Genomic DNA, 15,248 nt, shown 5'->3' on the forward strand with positions numbered 1-15,248 from the left:
ATTCAAAAGGTACAAATATATCTCCATAATTTTTTTCTTTTTTCATAATTTTTTTTAAAAGATGTTGTTTATTTATTCACGAGAGACACACAGAGAGAGGCAGACATAGGCAGGGGGAGAAGCAGGCTCCCTGCGGGGAGCCTGATGTGTGACCCCGGGGTCACCACCTGAGCTGAAGGCAGATGCTCAACCACTGAGCCACCCAGTTGCCCGATACGTCCATAATTTTTTAAAAAGAAGAAGAAGAGAGGTATCTGTGGAAATGCATGTCATTAGTCCTGTTGACTGTATCTGCCTGTGGGATGTGATTAGAGGAAATCCTAGCATCTCTCCTCTCTCCTCAAGGGTGTATCTGGGCTGTTGCCCTCTGTGGGCCCACACAAGGATTGGCACTGGAGAGGGTAGTGTTTGGATTGGGTGGAGTGCTGGCCAGCTCCCTCCGAGCTCCGTCTCAATTTTAAGCTTCTCTGATCCTACCCAAGTGAGAACATCAGGGAACGTGTGTGTTATTATCTGGAGTAATCGTGTGCAATGTTTGGGAAATACCACACAGCAGTGTTTTTACACTTCCTGTTCTTGTTTGTGGCTTATTTTAGGTTTTCTTAGCTACCAGAGGTCGTCACAAAAAGTCCTCCCGGGTCGAAGTGGGCTGAATTTGTAAGAAATAGGAGGTTGACTATTCTGGTAACTGAGATTTATGTAATCAGATGCATAATCCTTCGGCTGTTAAAATCCCGGCTTTCCAAGGACTAATTATAGGGAACACAGCTCATCAGAGGGAACCTGGAAAGACGCTCTGCAGTGTGTCCTATATCACACATGTGACATTTATTCTCGCTGGAGTCTGTCTCTCGATAATTGTTCTTCAGGATTTGTTGCTCAGGGGCTTATGGGAAAAATTACTCCTAATAGAAATACTATTATATTTTATTCACAGTATTCTAACTTTCAGAGGATTTAATGACAAATCTGTTCCTATTACGAGAGTAAAGTTAAATGTATTTCTAGATTTAAATAAAACATGCAGGAATAAGAATTTATAGGGGGAAAATTGCTGAATGAAGAGAGGAATTAATGGAATGGTGTTTCAATCTGGGGAGAGCCTTCAGAAGGGTCTTCACTCCGGTCAGGCAAATTGGTCCTTCCTCTGCTCAGGGATGTTGTGGACCGAAGGGTGCAGGGATGACAGAGGACGTTGGTCAGGAAGTGCTACAGGCTCAGTTTCACCCAGAATACTTCTGCAGGCACCCTGTCTGCAATTACATGCATGAGTGTCCACACACATCTGAATATCAGCAGTGCATTTCTTGTCTTTCGTTTGTGACTCATGCTGATACTCAGTTCTCTTTTGTGTTTTGTATAAACTCTGGCTGCAGCCGCACACGCATGGGCACACAATTTGTGGGTGTGAATCATCAGTTATAGAATTGTGCAAGATTACATCTCCACGTGTTTTTTTTTTTTTTCCATCTTCCCTGCTTAAAATAGCAAGGAGCTCTGGAGAAGGGTCAGGGAATGCAGGGAATGGAGTGAGTTAGCTCCCGGTGGTTGGCAGTACCTGGGCTGGCATCCTATCTCCTCTGGGCCCAGAGCTCCAGCATCACGCCCACCAGATCCAGTGCCCTCTCGACAGGCATGACAATAAGCACTCAACGTGCATTTTCTCCTTTAATGCTTGGATCGGTCGTCTGTGGAGAAACTCTGATTACCTTATCAAACAGACGAGGAAGCTGAGGCTCCCAGGTGTTGAGCAGCTGGCAGGGTCTCACGGCTGTTGCCAGTTCCCAAGGCAGCTCTGCAGCTGGTACGCTCAGCAGTCTCCAGCCTTCTGCAGGGGTTTTCAAACCTATAATTTCATAATGGCTCCAGGACTGGCTGTGCTCCCCATTATACAAACAAAAAAAAAACCTGAAAAGTGAGCTACTAGGTCTCCTACTAAAGGAGGCAGCTGAGAGAGATGTATGGACGAACCATGTGGGCCACCTGCTAGCAGGTCTCTGCTTTGGGCACTGACCCTTCTCACCTGGGGCTCCCCTTGTCTTGAGAGGTCATGCCATGACCCCAGTGTTGATGTCCCATCCAGTGTTTTTTTATTTTTTAAAAAGGTTTTATTTATTTATTTGAGAGAGAGAGAGAGAGAGAGAGAGAGCACAAACGGGGGGCGGCAGAGGGAGAGGGAGAAGCAGACTCCCCACCGGGCAGGGAGTCTGATGCAGGACTGAATCCCAGGACCCTGAGATCATGACTTGAGCTGAAGGCAGATGCTTTGCCCACTGAGCCACCTGAGCACCCTGGCCCAGCATCCTTTGCAAAAGAAAACCCCAAGCCCCCAAATGGAGTCACTTATGCCAGATCAAGCCACCAAACTGGGGCTTACTACCTAAGCCAATTAAAGTTTCAGCCTTTACTGATCAGTCAGGACTTTTCCAGCCAGTATCAATAAGCTAATAAGGTAATCTGTCACATGGGCCCTCTCCAACCCCTAAGAGAAGATGAAGTAATCCACCTAAAAAGACTACTTTTCCCTAAAGGAAGATGACCTCACCCCAAATAATCCTTTTTTTTTTTCTGTTTATGACTCCCTTGTCCTTTCTTTAAAAACCTTTCCCTTTCTAGAGCCTTTTAGAATTCCCCTCCGCTTGCTAGATGGGATGTTGCTGGATTCCTGAATCAATTAATAAAGTCAAATAGACCTTAAAGTTTACTCAGTTGAATTTTTTCTTAACAGCTCAATGCTGTGCACTGCAGGGGGAAGGCCACCCAGGGGTCTCACTCCCTTCTGCTGCTGGGTCTCATCTGACCTGTAAAATTCCATCCTAATGCCTGCTCAAGTGATTTACCATCACTGTCCTTTTTCATTTTATTGGCATCAATTATTGAGGTGCTTACTAATGCATTCTAAATAGGTTTCCTGTGAACCACTGAATACAGTTTTCACAGGGTGACAATTCCTCCGTTGCAGAGACACTATCTCTGGGAGAAGGAGTTTTCAGACCTCATTTAACCTGGCTTCCAATCCTGGCTTGCTGTGTGACTCTGGACACATCTCTACCCTCTCTGAGGTCCAGCCTATATATTAAATGGGCATAGTATTTACCTGTGACCATTTATTTAGACTAGGAATACACACACACACACACACACACACACACACACACATACTTGGTCTATAGGTGGTTTTAAAAATATATTAGACCCTTAATGTAAATAATTAATTCATATTTGCTTTACAAAATTAGAAATAAAATGTTCCAGTCCCAGAACTCCTGGCGGGTCCCAGAAAAGTGTCTGTGATGATGAATGAATGAATGTGATGATGAATGAATTCATTGCAATGCCTGTGGCTTTTTGCAAGGTTCCAAATACACCTCCGGACAAGTTTTGCTGTCAGTGTTTCCCCACCACTGCCTTTTGCTGAGGTGGGAGGGAAGTGTTCCTAATTCCCAGAGGCCCAAGAGGGGGTGGAGAAAGCAGAATGTCTATATTTTGGTCTAATTCTCAGCACTTCTGGCTGTTAATTCTATGACTTTGTCAAAACTATTTAAAATTCCCATTTCTTGAATAAAGAAGATGTAGTCTATATATACAATGGACTATCACTCAGCCATCAGAAAGGATGAATACCTACCATTCGCTTCCATGTTGATGGAACTGGAGGGTATTATGCTGAGTGAAAATAAGTCAATTGGAGAAAGACAATTAGCACATGGTCCCACTCCTATGTAGAATATAAGAAGTAGTGAAAAGGGCTAAAAGGGAAGGAGGGAAGGCAAGAGAGGACTAAAAATCAGAGAGGAAGACAAACCATGAGAGACTCTTGACTCTGGGAAACAAACACAGGGTTGCAGAAGGGGAGTTGGGTGGGGGGATGAGGTAACTGGGTGAAGGGCACTAAGGAGGGCAGGTGATGAGACGAGCCCTGGGTGTCATACTATATGCTGGCAAATTGAATTTAAATAAAACAAAAAATGAAATAAAAGGAAGAAAATAAATAAAAAATAAAATTCCCATTTCTGGCCTCGCCCCCCCCCCCCCCCCCCCTCACCAAGGCAAAATAAGAACACTAAAAAATACCTTTTCTGCTTGCTTTGTTGTCAGGCACCTGGGGCTCTGCTAAAGGTGAAAGTTCCTTTCCTATTCTTACCACTTTGGAAAGTACAAGAATGCCTGGAGCCTGTTCCCCAACCTCAGCACATTTGTCACGAGTCTGATCACAGTTTTAGGAGAGTATCGATCTGAGACGCTATGCTTACCACTCCCGGATTTACATCTCCTGGTGGTCCTTTCGGGGAGGGGAGGCGACCACGAAGCCGGTGACTGATTTCCAATCGGGGGTCTTCTCTCTCTGTGAGCCACCTGGCTTTTCTCTTTATGCAGCGCAGCCTCCCCTCCACCCTTTTCTGATATGCTTTTCCTTTAATATTCCATCATTTAAAGAATATATGTCCCTTTTGGGAACGGTTGTGAAAGAGCCTGAGTGGAAAGCAACACACATACGGTAGATACAAGTGGATCCCAAGCCCTTCATTCTTCAATTAAATCTATTCAATTCACCTACTTGGCGTAAGGTCACTTCTGTGAGGTATTTGGAACAACACTCCTCTGTCAGGGTGCCAGTTTATGGTTTTCTCTATCTGCTGGTCGCAGCCCTCAAATCTCCAAGCAGGAATATACGTAATAAAATGCTGACACCATACCTCAAGTGGGGTAGGGCTTACAATTAAATAGATCTCAGCATCTATTTTATCTATCCAACTAACTAATTTTTTCCCCATCCTTACTGAGCTGTAAGTGGACATACATCTCTGCCAAAGTTTGGCCTTGGACGTGATGATTTGATGCGTGAATAATGTATGGAGTTCATCAGGGTGTTTTTTTATTATTTTTATATTTTTTTTACTACGAATCATTAAATGAGTTCAGAAAACAGAGTCCTCTCTGCCATCGCTTTCAGTACATGCGAATGCTTTCCCCCGACCCGATTGGTTATTTCTCTCCCAACTTCAGCTTTTCCACTGATGCCCCAAACCCCAGGCGACGGGAGACACTTTTCGGAGCTCGGCGCTGACGCTCAGCGTCTCGCGGATCCTCCAGCAGCATCCCGCGGGGGACGCTCGCGTCCGGGGCCCGCAGCAGGTGGCACCGCGCGCCCCGCCCCGCCCCCGCGCCCCCCGCCCCCGCGCCCCCAGCTCCCCGCGCGCGCAGGTGGCCGGCCGGCCGCGGTCCGAGCGCACTCCCGCCCGCCGCCGCCAGGGGCGCCCGGGGCCGCGCGAGCCCGCAGCTCGGGCGCGGGCGCGGGCGCGACGCGGGCGCGGGCGCGGGGCGGGCGGGGGCGGGGTGGGTGTGGCTGCAGGTGCGGCTCCCGCCCGCCGGCCGCGCGGGGCCGCAGAGCGCCGAGGAGGCAGCGCCACCCGGGCCGGGAGGGAGCGGGCGGCCAGGCCCGCGCGGAGCCGCTGCGCGACGCCTCGGGTCCTGGGGCGGGGGCACCATGGACCCAGCCGCGGGAGCCCTCCTCGGGATGCTCTTCCTTTTGTCTGCTCGGCCCTGGAGCCCGGTAGTGGCCGGGAATCCTTGTGAGTACGGCGCATCTCGTGAAACTTGCCTTGGCAACTTAAGGAATCGTGTTTTGATCAGTAGCGAATGTGTGCAGGTGGGATCGCTGGCGTGGGCTTTTGTTTTTTTGTTTTTTTGTCTTGTTTTGTTGTTTTGGGAGGGAGACGTTTAAAAAGCATCTCCAAGTACCAGCGCCAAGCTGGGGTGGTTTGATCGATGCTCTTTCCTCCTGCCAAGTCCGAAATTCAGCAAGACCTGAATTTGACTTTTTTTTTTTTTGTCTGGGAGCTGAATCTTCGCTGGGAAAGCTCAAGTTCTAGTAAAACCTGAAACCCGGCAGGAGCATCCCCGAGACGCGGAGTCCGGCGAGAGAAGCGCTCCGGATCAGGGCAGGCCAGCAGGCCGGCGTGGTCATTCATCTCCTTGCGGTGTGGATGCGTGCTGTAGGAAGCGTGTCAGTGGGAAGCGGCGGGTCCTGCATTAGCGCACGCGTTTGCAGTGGGCGCTCTGCGCCATCCGGGGCGGGGGTCCGGGCGCGCCCGGGGCGGGGGCGGGGGTGAGGGGGGGGGGGTGGGGGGGAGCTCCGCTGCGCAGCCCCCCTGCCCTGGACGGAGCCCGCGACTCGGCGCCCGCCCCCCGGGGGAGGCCGGAGGGAGGACAGGCTGCCATCCCGGCTCTGGACGAGTGTCCCTGCCCGCATGTTGTGGTGCGTGCGCTCCTGGTGTTGTGGGTTCACCGAGGCCCGGTGCATTAGGCTCCGGGTCCTGGGCTAGCTGGCGGCGCGTCTGCCCTAGGGAGGCTGCTGGCCGCAGGGACTCAGCCCACCCCGAGGTATTTGACTCTGAAAAATCCGAAAAAGTTGTAAGAGTGCTGTTCGGACTGAAGCCTCCATCCTGGGGCTTTTCTTTCCTTAAGGGCTTTTTAAAAAAAAGTCCCTCCTGTCCTCCCTCGCTGCCCCATCTCCTTCAAGAAAAGGAATTAAAGCACAGACACACACACACACACACACACACAGAGGGAAAACAGGTGTAGGGCTTAGGACGAGCTAGTGTGCGTTTCCAGAAAGTAGGTAGCAGGCTTGCTCAGAAACTAACCCTGCTGCTGGGGATCCAGATTTAGCTCTTGGGGTCCCCACTCTGCCCTCCCTGGGAAGTTTGCTAAAGTGTAAAATTGTTACACCTAAAGTCACTCTCCTACTCATTCATCCGTGGATGCCGCAGGACTGTGATGATTTTTGTGGTGTCATCATCTAGTATCAGCTCATTTAATGCCATATTGGCGTGAGTCACTCCTAAAAAAAACGAGCCTTAATCTCCTTGGAGCAAATACTGCCCTGTGTTTCAGACGCATTTTTAATTTAGCTTGGTGCTGCGACTGCTCTGAATTCATTAAAACAGGGGGTATTTACATAAAATCAAACCCTTAGATCCTGCCATAGAGCCCTTGTCCTTTTGCTAAGAAATTAAAAACAACCACCACCAGATGATTTGCTGACATTAATAAATTGTAGAATGATTCAACGGGCTACTCTGAGGTACCATGAAAAAGTCACTGGAGGTCACTCGTACTTAAAGGAAACGTGGCTTCAAGAATCCTTCCCATGGGAGAAAGCAGAGTGCCGTGCTGCCTTTCTCATCTCCTTAGTTGTGATTACAGCATGTTGGCAACATCAGTCGTTTTGGTATTTATTTTCAGTTAGTATTTTACTGTCTGAAATGCACGGGGGGTGGGGGGGTGGGGAGGGTATCAGGTTCTTTCACACTGAGCATCCTTCTCAGGAGTCACACGCTCTGGGGTGCTGGGCGGCTGAATATCTGTGCAGATGCCCCTGTCGGAACCGGCTGTGTCTCCACGCTCAGTCCCTCTGGGGCTCTGGCTGATTCCCCAGATACTGTTGCTAGTTTTTGCTTTTCAGCCTCTATTTATTTGGGTGTATTTAGTCCTCTTATGAAAAAGTTCGATAAATTAAAAACCAATTTGCCTTGCTAAGGACGTTTTAGATACTAACGTTAAAGTCCTTGACCAGATCACCAGAAAGATGACACTCTCCAAGTGTCGATCGAGTACGTATTTAAATGACATGGCAGATTTAAAGATTCATGAAGACCACACAAAATTGCCTTTGATAATTTTTCGGTAATTGCATCTGGCTGCCTCATTTGTAGCAGAAGCAGTAAATGGTGAAGGAGTCTCATGTCTACACGAGCTGGTTGGACCTGCTCAGTTTTTCTTTAACTCCTGCATATTTGGGAAGTGTGAGTTTTGTGTGCATACAAGCAAAGTACACCAACGTGTTTCTGCAATCTGTTATTACTAAGTCAAGGTAGCAGGGTGTTTCTTGCTCTGCCCCATCATTTGAGAAATTCTAGAAGAGTTGGCCAGGAGTGTGGGATTTAAGCTACAAGCAAGAAATCACGAACATCAATATTGCTCAAGTGTTTTGTTGGCTGTTCTCCCCCAGACACCCCCGCTTAGAGTTTTCAAAACTCAAATAATCCTTTCAGACAGAACTTTAAAATGAACAAAAATGAAATATTCTTGAGGACTAATAAGAAATTAATAAGAATTGTATATGAGTTAAAAAAAAAAAAAGACAAAGATCTTCTCCCCAAATGGACCCAAAGACATAGTCACCTCTTTACAAGCAGGTTCTCAGTAGTAAATGGGTCAGCCAGGGGTCAGTCCAGGGGAGCGGGTGAGTTCCAGCCAAAGAGGTCCTGTCAAGGAATGTGACTTGCCTGAAAGATTTGACATCTCAGAGATTACACATGTGTGATATGAATCTTTTTAATTGGCGGGAGATTTTATAACAGGAAGATGATACACAGGAGGGAAAATGTGTCTAAATGGCCATGACCACAGGCTTGTTTTGTTGCTCTGTATTCTCTGTCTTTTGAAGATAAAACAAGTTGCATTATCTAAAATACAGCTTAGTATCTGATAAATATATATATATATATTTTTTTTTTCTTAAAAAAATGTGAACATTCACCTGGTCTGCCTTCTAGAACTCTCTGTCCTGAGTAAGATGAGAGTGTTCTGATATGGATCTGTCCTCTTAAATAACTTAAGAGAGAAGTTGGAATATAGATTCCAAGTGAGAGCCCTGCTTTCTGGAAGTTGTTATGTAGGCTGTCGTTGGCTCCTTTACTTCCTAGCAAGAGCCACAAATGGAAGAAGGTGATAGCGCTTTGCTTTTAGAATTATTCTTGTGAATCCACGATTCCTTTGTGAATTCCAAGACCCTTTGGGAGGAAGAAGGGATGTAATCTGAGTATGAAAATGTCAACATTTTGATTGTGTATTTAGCGTCATAAACATGTTTTCCAGATTGTGCATCGCTCTGAGGAGTTATGGGTACCCCCTCCCCACTTGGGAACAACACAACTGAAAGCTAATTCACAGCTGAATTATTTTCCCCATCCATGTAAGTTAAGTATAAGCTAGAAGTGAGAGCTGCTGCCCTCCTCCCATCTCTGCTGAAAAAGGACAGAAGCCTATGTTAGAAATTTCAGTCATTGATGGTGATTGTTTGATATAAAGGATGACATTTTTGCAGATCCAGGGATTTAGTTTAGTGAGTATGACTGACTTGTTCTCACTTTGTTAAGTCTCAGTACTTGTAATTTTCTCTAGATGTTTCCTTATGATTCCTTCCCCTATCAAAAGTGCCCTTCTTGTTGCAAGAAAGAAAGAGGTATTTCTGACCCACTACAGGTGGGGCATACACTTTGAATTGCTGTTCTAGGAGTGATAATCTGAATTCGTTTTTATGTATTGACACCTGTTCTCTTCCCCCCTTAAATCCTACATCCATAAGAGAGATGTCTGACCATGACTTGGGGGTGTCGTTCAAGCCCATGTGCTGGCCATCATGGGAAACCAACCTATGGTCTTCATGTACTATGTAGTGCTTGACCTAGGCAATAAACATGCTTACACTTCAATTTGAAAATTTGTACCAGAGTTGAACCCTCCCTTCATTGGAGCCTTGGCTTCTTTATGTGCTAAAGCCTTATTGCAACTTCTTTGATGAAAGTGCATTAATATAATCCTGTAATAGAAATTATCATGCAGTATTATCCTTTTAAAATGTAAGTAACATACATCGTTTGATATAGTAGTGAGACACTTGTAGTGTATGAATTATCCTAACCTGGTGACATGATTAGCCTTAATAATTTGGAATAAAAAATATGCATGCATGCAGAACTTAGTAACTGGCTATAATGCTATAATTGCTAAGAAGGATAAAATCATAAGAATTTGTTTATTTTTTTAGAGAGGCACATGTGTGGGAGGGGCAGGGGGTGACGCAGAGAATCTTAAGCAGACTCCCTGCTTAACGTGAAGCCCCGTGTGGGGCTTGATTCCATCACCCTGAGATCATGCATGACCTCAGCCAAAATCAAGAGTTGGTCGCTTACCAAACTGAGCCACCCTGGCCCCCTGTGAGCATTTATTTAAGTAAATGTGTTTGTCTTATGTCTCTTCTCGAGGGTTTTGTTTTTTAGGAGTCTTGTTCTTTCAGTGGATATGGATTCTTATAATTATTTGCTAAGTGTCATCAAAATTCTTTATTGCTATTGAGTACTGAACGTATTCAATCTCCAGTCATGTCGTGAGTGCTAAGAGGCTCCATATAGTCTGTAAAGGAATTTTGCCTTGATGAATATGGACTAACATCCTTCCAGGGTTTTAACTGGTTCAGGCTTTTCTTTGCCTCCATAGCCGCTTTGTGTTTGTCTAAAGTGAGTCCAGTCTTCTGAGTTAATCATCCTGGAGTAGGAAGGGAGCCTGTCAGAAGGTATGCCTGTGAGCAGGTGGATGGGGAGTCCATTCTTTTTTTTTTTTTTTTTGGAGTCCATTCTTGATGCAGTAAAATATGTTGGGGAAAATGAGTGCAGGATATGTGGGTACACGTTTTAGCAAGCACTGGAGTTCAGACTTTTTAGAAAGAACCTTCAACAAACCAGTAAACAAACTGTTATTTATAGTATTTGAATGCACCTCCCAGAAATACGGAGGTGGTGAGGATACTTTTGGAAACAGGGAGAAAACAAAAACACATTCCCTCCAAAAAACTTATAAAGTCCATGGTGACTCTCAACACAGAGTGACAGGCGAGAACAAATTCTGTTCAAGCATACGATTTTGGGAGACTGTTTAAGCAAAAGCAAACAAAATGATCCAAGGATATGTCATTAGTGACCCTCCCAGGCCTGGAAGGGGGTATTTTGGGGAGAGGAGTGGAGGTCATGAAAATCTGCTTTGAGTTGATTTGGGGGTAAAAAAAACACTCAAATCATGCAAAAGTACTTCATAAAGGACATAATCACTAACAGAAACGTCTCAATTAACTGAGCAAATTTTAAGTTGAATCTTCTCCCTTAAGTCAAAATTAGACTTTGAATATAATAGTATAAAGTAGCTCAGACAATTTGGAAATGATAGATCCAAGAGTCTCTCCCCACTTAATTTTTAGAGGCTTGAAAGTCTTATCTTCCACATACAAAATTCTTCAGAGTGACCTCTGCAAGGTGCTCACTCTACCTGCCACCTGTGGCCCACCGTGTGTGCCGATTGCTTTAGGCATTGGGTGCTTTGTGCTGAATAACCTCTAAAAACTGAACTATTTATGTCAGCATATTTCTGAAAGGCATTAGACCAAAGGTAATATGTTCCTTCAAAATAGATATGCTTGTTATTCCTTGTTTGAGCTCTATGGCGTGGGATTACATGCTTTAGAATTGTGTTTTATCAGGTGTTAAGAAAAATTACACACAACTTGTAAATATTGCAAAAAGGAGTATGACAGTGTGACCTATTACCATTATACAAAGCATTGTTCAAGAGGCCCACATGATTGTTTAATTATTCAGAATAACGCCCCCATGGCTGACTTGGTCATTTACTGTTTGATCACGGCTTAGACACTAAGATGTTACAGGTTGAATTGATGTTTTTTTTTTTTCAGGTACAAATGGTAACTACGAAGCTTTTATTGCCTGATAGCACAGTCGTAGGAGAAAAACTGGTGTAATATGTCTTTTCTGGGCAGTACCCTGGATAAGATACTCATGGTGGGTGTGTTAGTTATAGCTAACTCATGGAGAGGAACATGGAAAAGTTTGCTACTTGAACTGGAAAATGGAATTTTTCTTGGATGTGCCCTTCAGGGAATATGATAACCAGTGTGTCAGATACTGAAATTTATGTCTGCCTGAGTTTTATTGAGATGTGGTCCTTAGGGACCCTATCACTTGTGGTTCCGTCAGCTAATTTAGTGATCGTCACTCATGGAGAAGGGATTTCGGTGCCACACGTTCATTGGGCCACTGGAGATGGGGCTGGCGCATCTTGTTTGCCACCTGTGGTGGGTCGGTAACCTCGGGCAGCCCCTGGATGCTGTGGCTGAGACCTTGTGCTGCATCTGCTCCTGTCAGTGGCATCCCATTGCTTGGGGTGTTCAAGGCCCAGCAGAAGATTTCTCCGGAGCTTGTGAGCCAGCGGGGCAATTACAAGCTTGGATGACAGCAGGAGTGGCTGGCTGCCTCGAGACATTAAATTAGGCACTGCCGGCAGGACTCACGGTTCTAATTAGTTTTTTATTTTAACATCTATGAATCCCCAGGCAACCAGAGAGCTTGATAAAGTTGAGCTAAGTGTGCTGTTTCTGGGAGTGGTGAATTGACAGCAGGGGTGGCACAGTGACCTCTGTGTGCTGGGACGTGTGCTTGCGTGTCCCCAGGGTGTGGATGGGGAGAGAGCGCATGGGATTAGGAGCATCGTCAGTCGTTACAAACCCAGGCTCACGGTGGCTGAGGTGGCAATCCAGTTATGTGGAATCGAGTCGTTTGTCATCAACTATTGTACAAAATGGATATGCTCCAGTTTGGATTTCTGAGCATATGAGCGGTCAGGAAATCTGATATCCATCCTGTCCCAGTTGACACCGTTGCCTTCTCAAGCCTGAGGTGCTGTGTTCCCGGTCCTGGTATACAGCTGACCTGAACCCACAGCCCCTACCCTATCCTGGTCCCTGGGAATAGTGTCCTAAAGATGGCGGGTAGAGTTTTCATCTAAAGGCCAGCAGATACAGGAGAAAGACCCCAATTAGCATTAAAAAATAATGCAATAATTTGATTCAGCTCAAAGAAAGTCACTTTAATCACAACTTCTATTATGAAAGAAAATATTTAAAGAACCAGGATCTATTTTAAGGTCTCAGATTTGGCAGACTTAAGGAAAATAATACATGTCTATAGACATCTGTTCAAATGGTTGGAGATTATCAAGATTAAGGATTTAGCTTTACATGTGTTGTGTTTTTGATGTCTAAAACTTGCAAATAGGAGCCTGGCGACGGTAACAGTATTACAACATGAAAAGAAAAATGAGTAGCTGTGTACTGTCACCAAGCGAGCCTGCTGCTGTGTATCTGTGGTTCTGGGGCTTCTTTGCAATGTTGCGTTGATTCGTGGAAGTTCTGATAAGAAACCCCATGAGCCTTGACATTCCAAAGCATATCCTTTTGTATGATGTAGGATATGCAGGCATTGGTAAGAGTTTAAAAAACTGGAGGACTCAAGGAGGGTGAGTCACAGAGTTTAAGGTGTATTTCAGAGAGTTTAAGGGAGCAAACACCAAATTACTCTGTGCTTTCTTTTCTTTTCTTTTTAAAAAATATTTATTTATTTTACAGAGAAAGAGTGAGAGGGCATGTGAGGGGAGGGGCAGAGCGAATCTGAAGCAGACCCCACGCTCAGCATGGAACGTGACACGAGGCTCGATCCTACAACCTTGAGATAAATGACCTGAGTCGAAACCAAGAGTCCATTGCTCAACTGATTGAGCCACCCAGGTGCCCCTATTCTAGGCTTTCTTAAAGTGTAAGGAAAATTTCTGAAAAAAGTTTTTGCAGACGTGGAACACAGAGTTGGCAGATATCAGAGTAAATTCCTTATTAGGGAAAGTCAAAGGATCTATTCTGAATTATAGCGCAAGGCGAAGAAAACAGTGTTGGTTTTCTAGATCGTAATAATAAAATTGCCATAGTAAGAATTTACAATTCTTTGTCATGATGAACTCCTGCTCTACTTTAGCGAGCCTGAAAACCTGATCTTTGAGAAATTTACGTCACTACCGATGTTTGATTTTTACACGTTCTAAGTTCTGTAAGTAGTGGGATTCACTTGCTGGAGGACAGGTTGCATATATGCCTAGAAAAAAAAAGAGCCTTTCCCTTGTGAGTATTGTTGCAAGGTGAGGCAAGAGGGAGTGGGAGGCTAGAGTGCGCTTTAACACGAAAAAGACACCTAGGTCATTGATTGTGGCCCTGTTCCCCAGGGATGAGGCTGGACATTCCCCTGCATCCATCGTACCCTCATTCCCAGAGCCTCTATGAGCATCTTCCTTTTCCATCGTCTAGAAATGACTGGGTTGGCTTGCATGGATTGGGTTGGCCAGAAAGTTATCCCTCCTCCTTCACTGCTGCTGGTGGGCTCAGGACTGAGTGGGAGGGTGGCAGTGAGAAAGAGACAGTAGCACTGCACACAGGAACGCTTCTCGGAACTCAGTGGTTGCTTGATTTTGTATGTAGACTAATAAGAAATGGCAATGTAAGGATTAGGCTACTGGCAAGCCCCTTCCAGCTCCAAGTGACAGAAAACCCAATCGAATGGACTTCCACCAAAAAGGGAATTGTCAGCGCACATATCATTTCATTTCAGGCAAGGATAGAGATGCTGTGCCGTGAGGATTGGCCTCTCTTCCTCCTTCAGCTCTGGCTTCCCATGTTGGCCTGATGCTCTGGCAGTGTCCTGTCTGGCAGCCCCATGACTGAGGTCAAGCTGCCCAGCAATACTGCTGGAGAGGATGCTTTCCCCTCCCTGGACTTTGGCCCTTATCACTTTGAAGCAGGGAGCTCTGACTTATTTGCTCATTCCCTTATTCCAAGCTCCAAGAAAGCAGGGACTCCTTGAGGGGACAGGGGTGGTTCTGAGAGATAGTGGGCTGTTGACTAAGTAAAGAGGTGAATGATTCTCATTCCCCACACATCCAGCCAGATCTGCACATCTGACTTGCCTTGTCTCTGCTGTGTTGTGTGACTCTTCTTACCCGGGGTCTGTGACAGGAGGGGGTGGCCCTCTGGCTGACCAGGGGTGGAGCCAGCAAGTGACTGGACTTGGTCCTTGACCAGGTGCCTTGGCTGCATCATCTTGACAAGAAAGTGAAATGCGCCATCCACTTAGGTAATTAGTTTAACATCTATTATGGAAGCACTGGCTTTCATTCTCTTATCGGCTTCATGTAACAGATGGTTGGTTACGTGTATCCCTCCTTCATTAGATTTTAAAGTTCCTGAAAACAGAATCACATTTATTTGTCCCTACAGCTCTGCTGTTGGCACTCAGTGAGTATTTACCAAGAAAAGAAGAAATTAATATATGGAAAACATGCTATTTTGAAAGTATATGGAAGACACGGGGAATCTTCATGTGTGTTTTATGATCATTGTGCAGGTAGCCTAATAAAAAATTAATTTTAATTTTTATGTGAGTATCCCTGAGCTCACCATTTGTCCATGGAAAGATCCACTGGCTGATTTTGAATGTTTCCTTTTCTTTTGGTAGCAAAATGCATGACATAACTTCTGGCCTGAGGCTTTGATAGGAAGCATGGAGTATGTTGCA

The 15,248-nt window shown here is 45.5% G+C and overlaps 1 protein-coding gene across 3 annotated transcripts in view; it reads left to right on the forward strand.

Annotated features, from left to right (window-relative positions):
• Positions 1 to 5,356: 5,356 nt before the first annotated feature.
• LOC112922081 (contactin-associated protein-like 3) overlaps positions 5,357 to 15,248 on the forward strand; it is a 188,232-nt gene continuing 178,340 nt past the window's right edge. For 2 of the 3 annotated variants that reach the window (XM_072761384.1, XM_072761393.1), the window contains exon 1: positions 5,368 to 5,573. In XM_072761384.1, coding sequence (XP_072617485.1) covers positions 5,489 to 5,573 — 85 coding nt within the window. In that variant the 5' untranslated portion in view covers positions 5,368 to 5,488. Of the gene's footprint in view, positions 5,574 to 15,248 lie in introns of all 3 variants that reach the window. The other variant, XM_072761403.1, reaches the window with a different exon arrangement.

This window comes from Vulpes vulpes, chromosome 1 (assembly GCF_048418805.1).
Source record: "Vulpes vulpes isolate BD-2025 chromosome 1, VulVul3, whole genome shotgun sequence".
In the NCBI taxonomy this organism is placed as follows: domain Eukaryota; kingdom Metazoa; phylum Chordata; class Mammalia; order Carnivora; family Canidae; genus Vulpes; species Vulpes vulpes.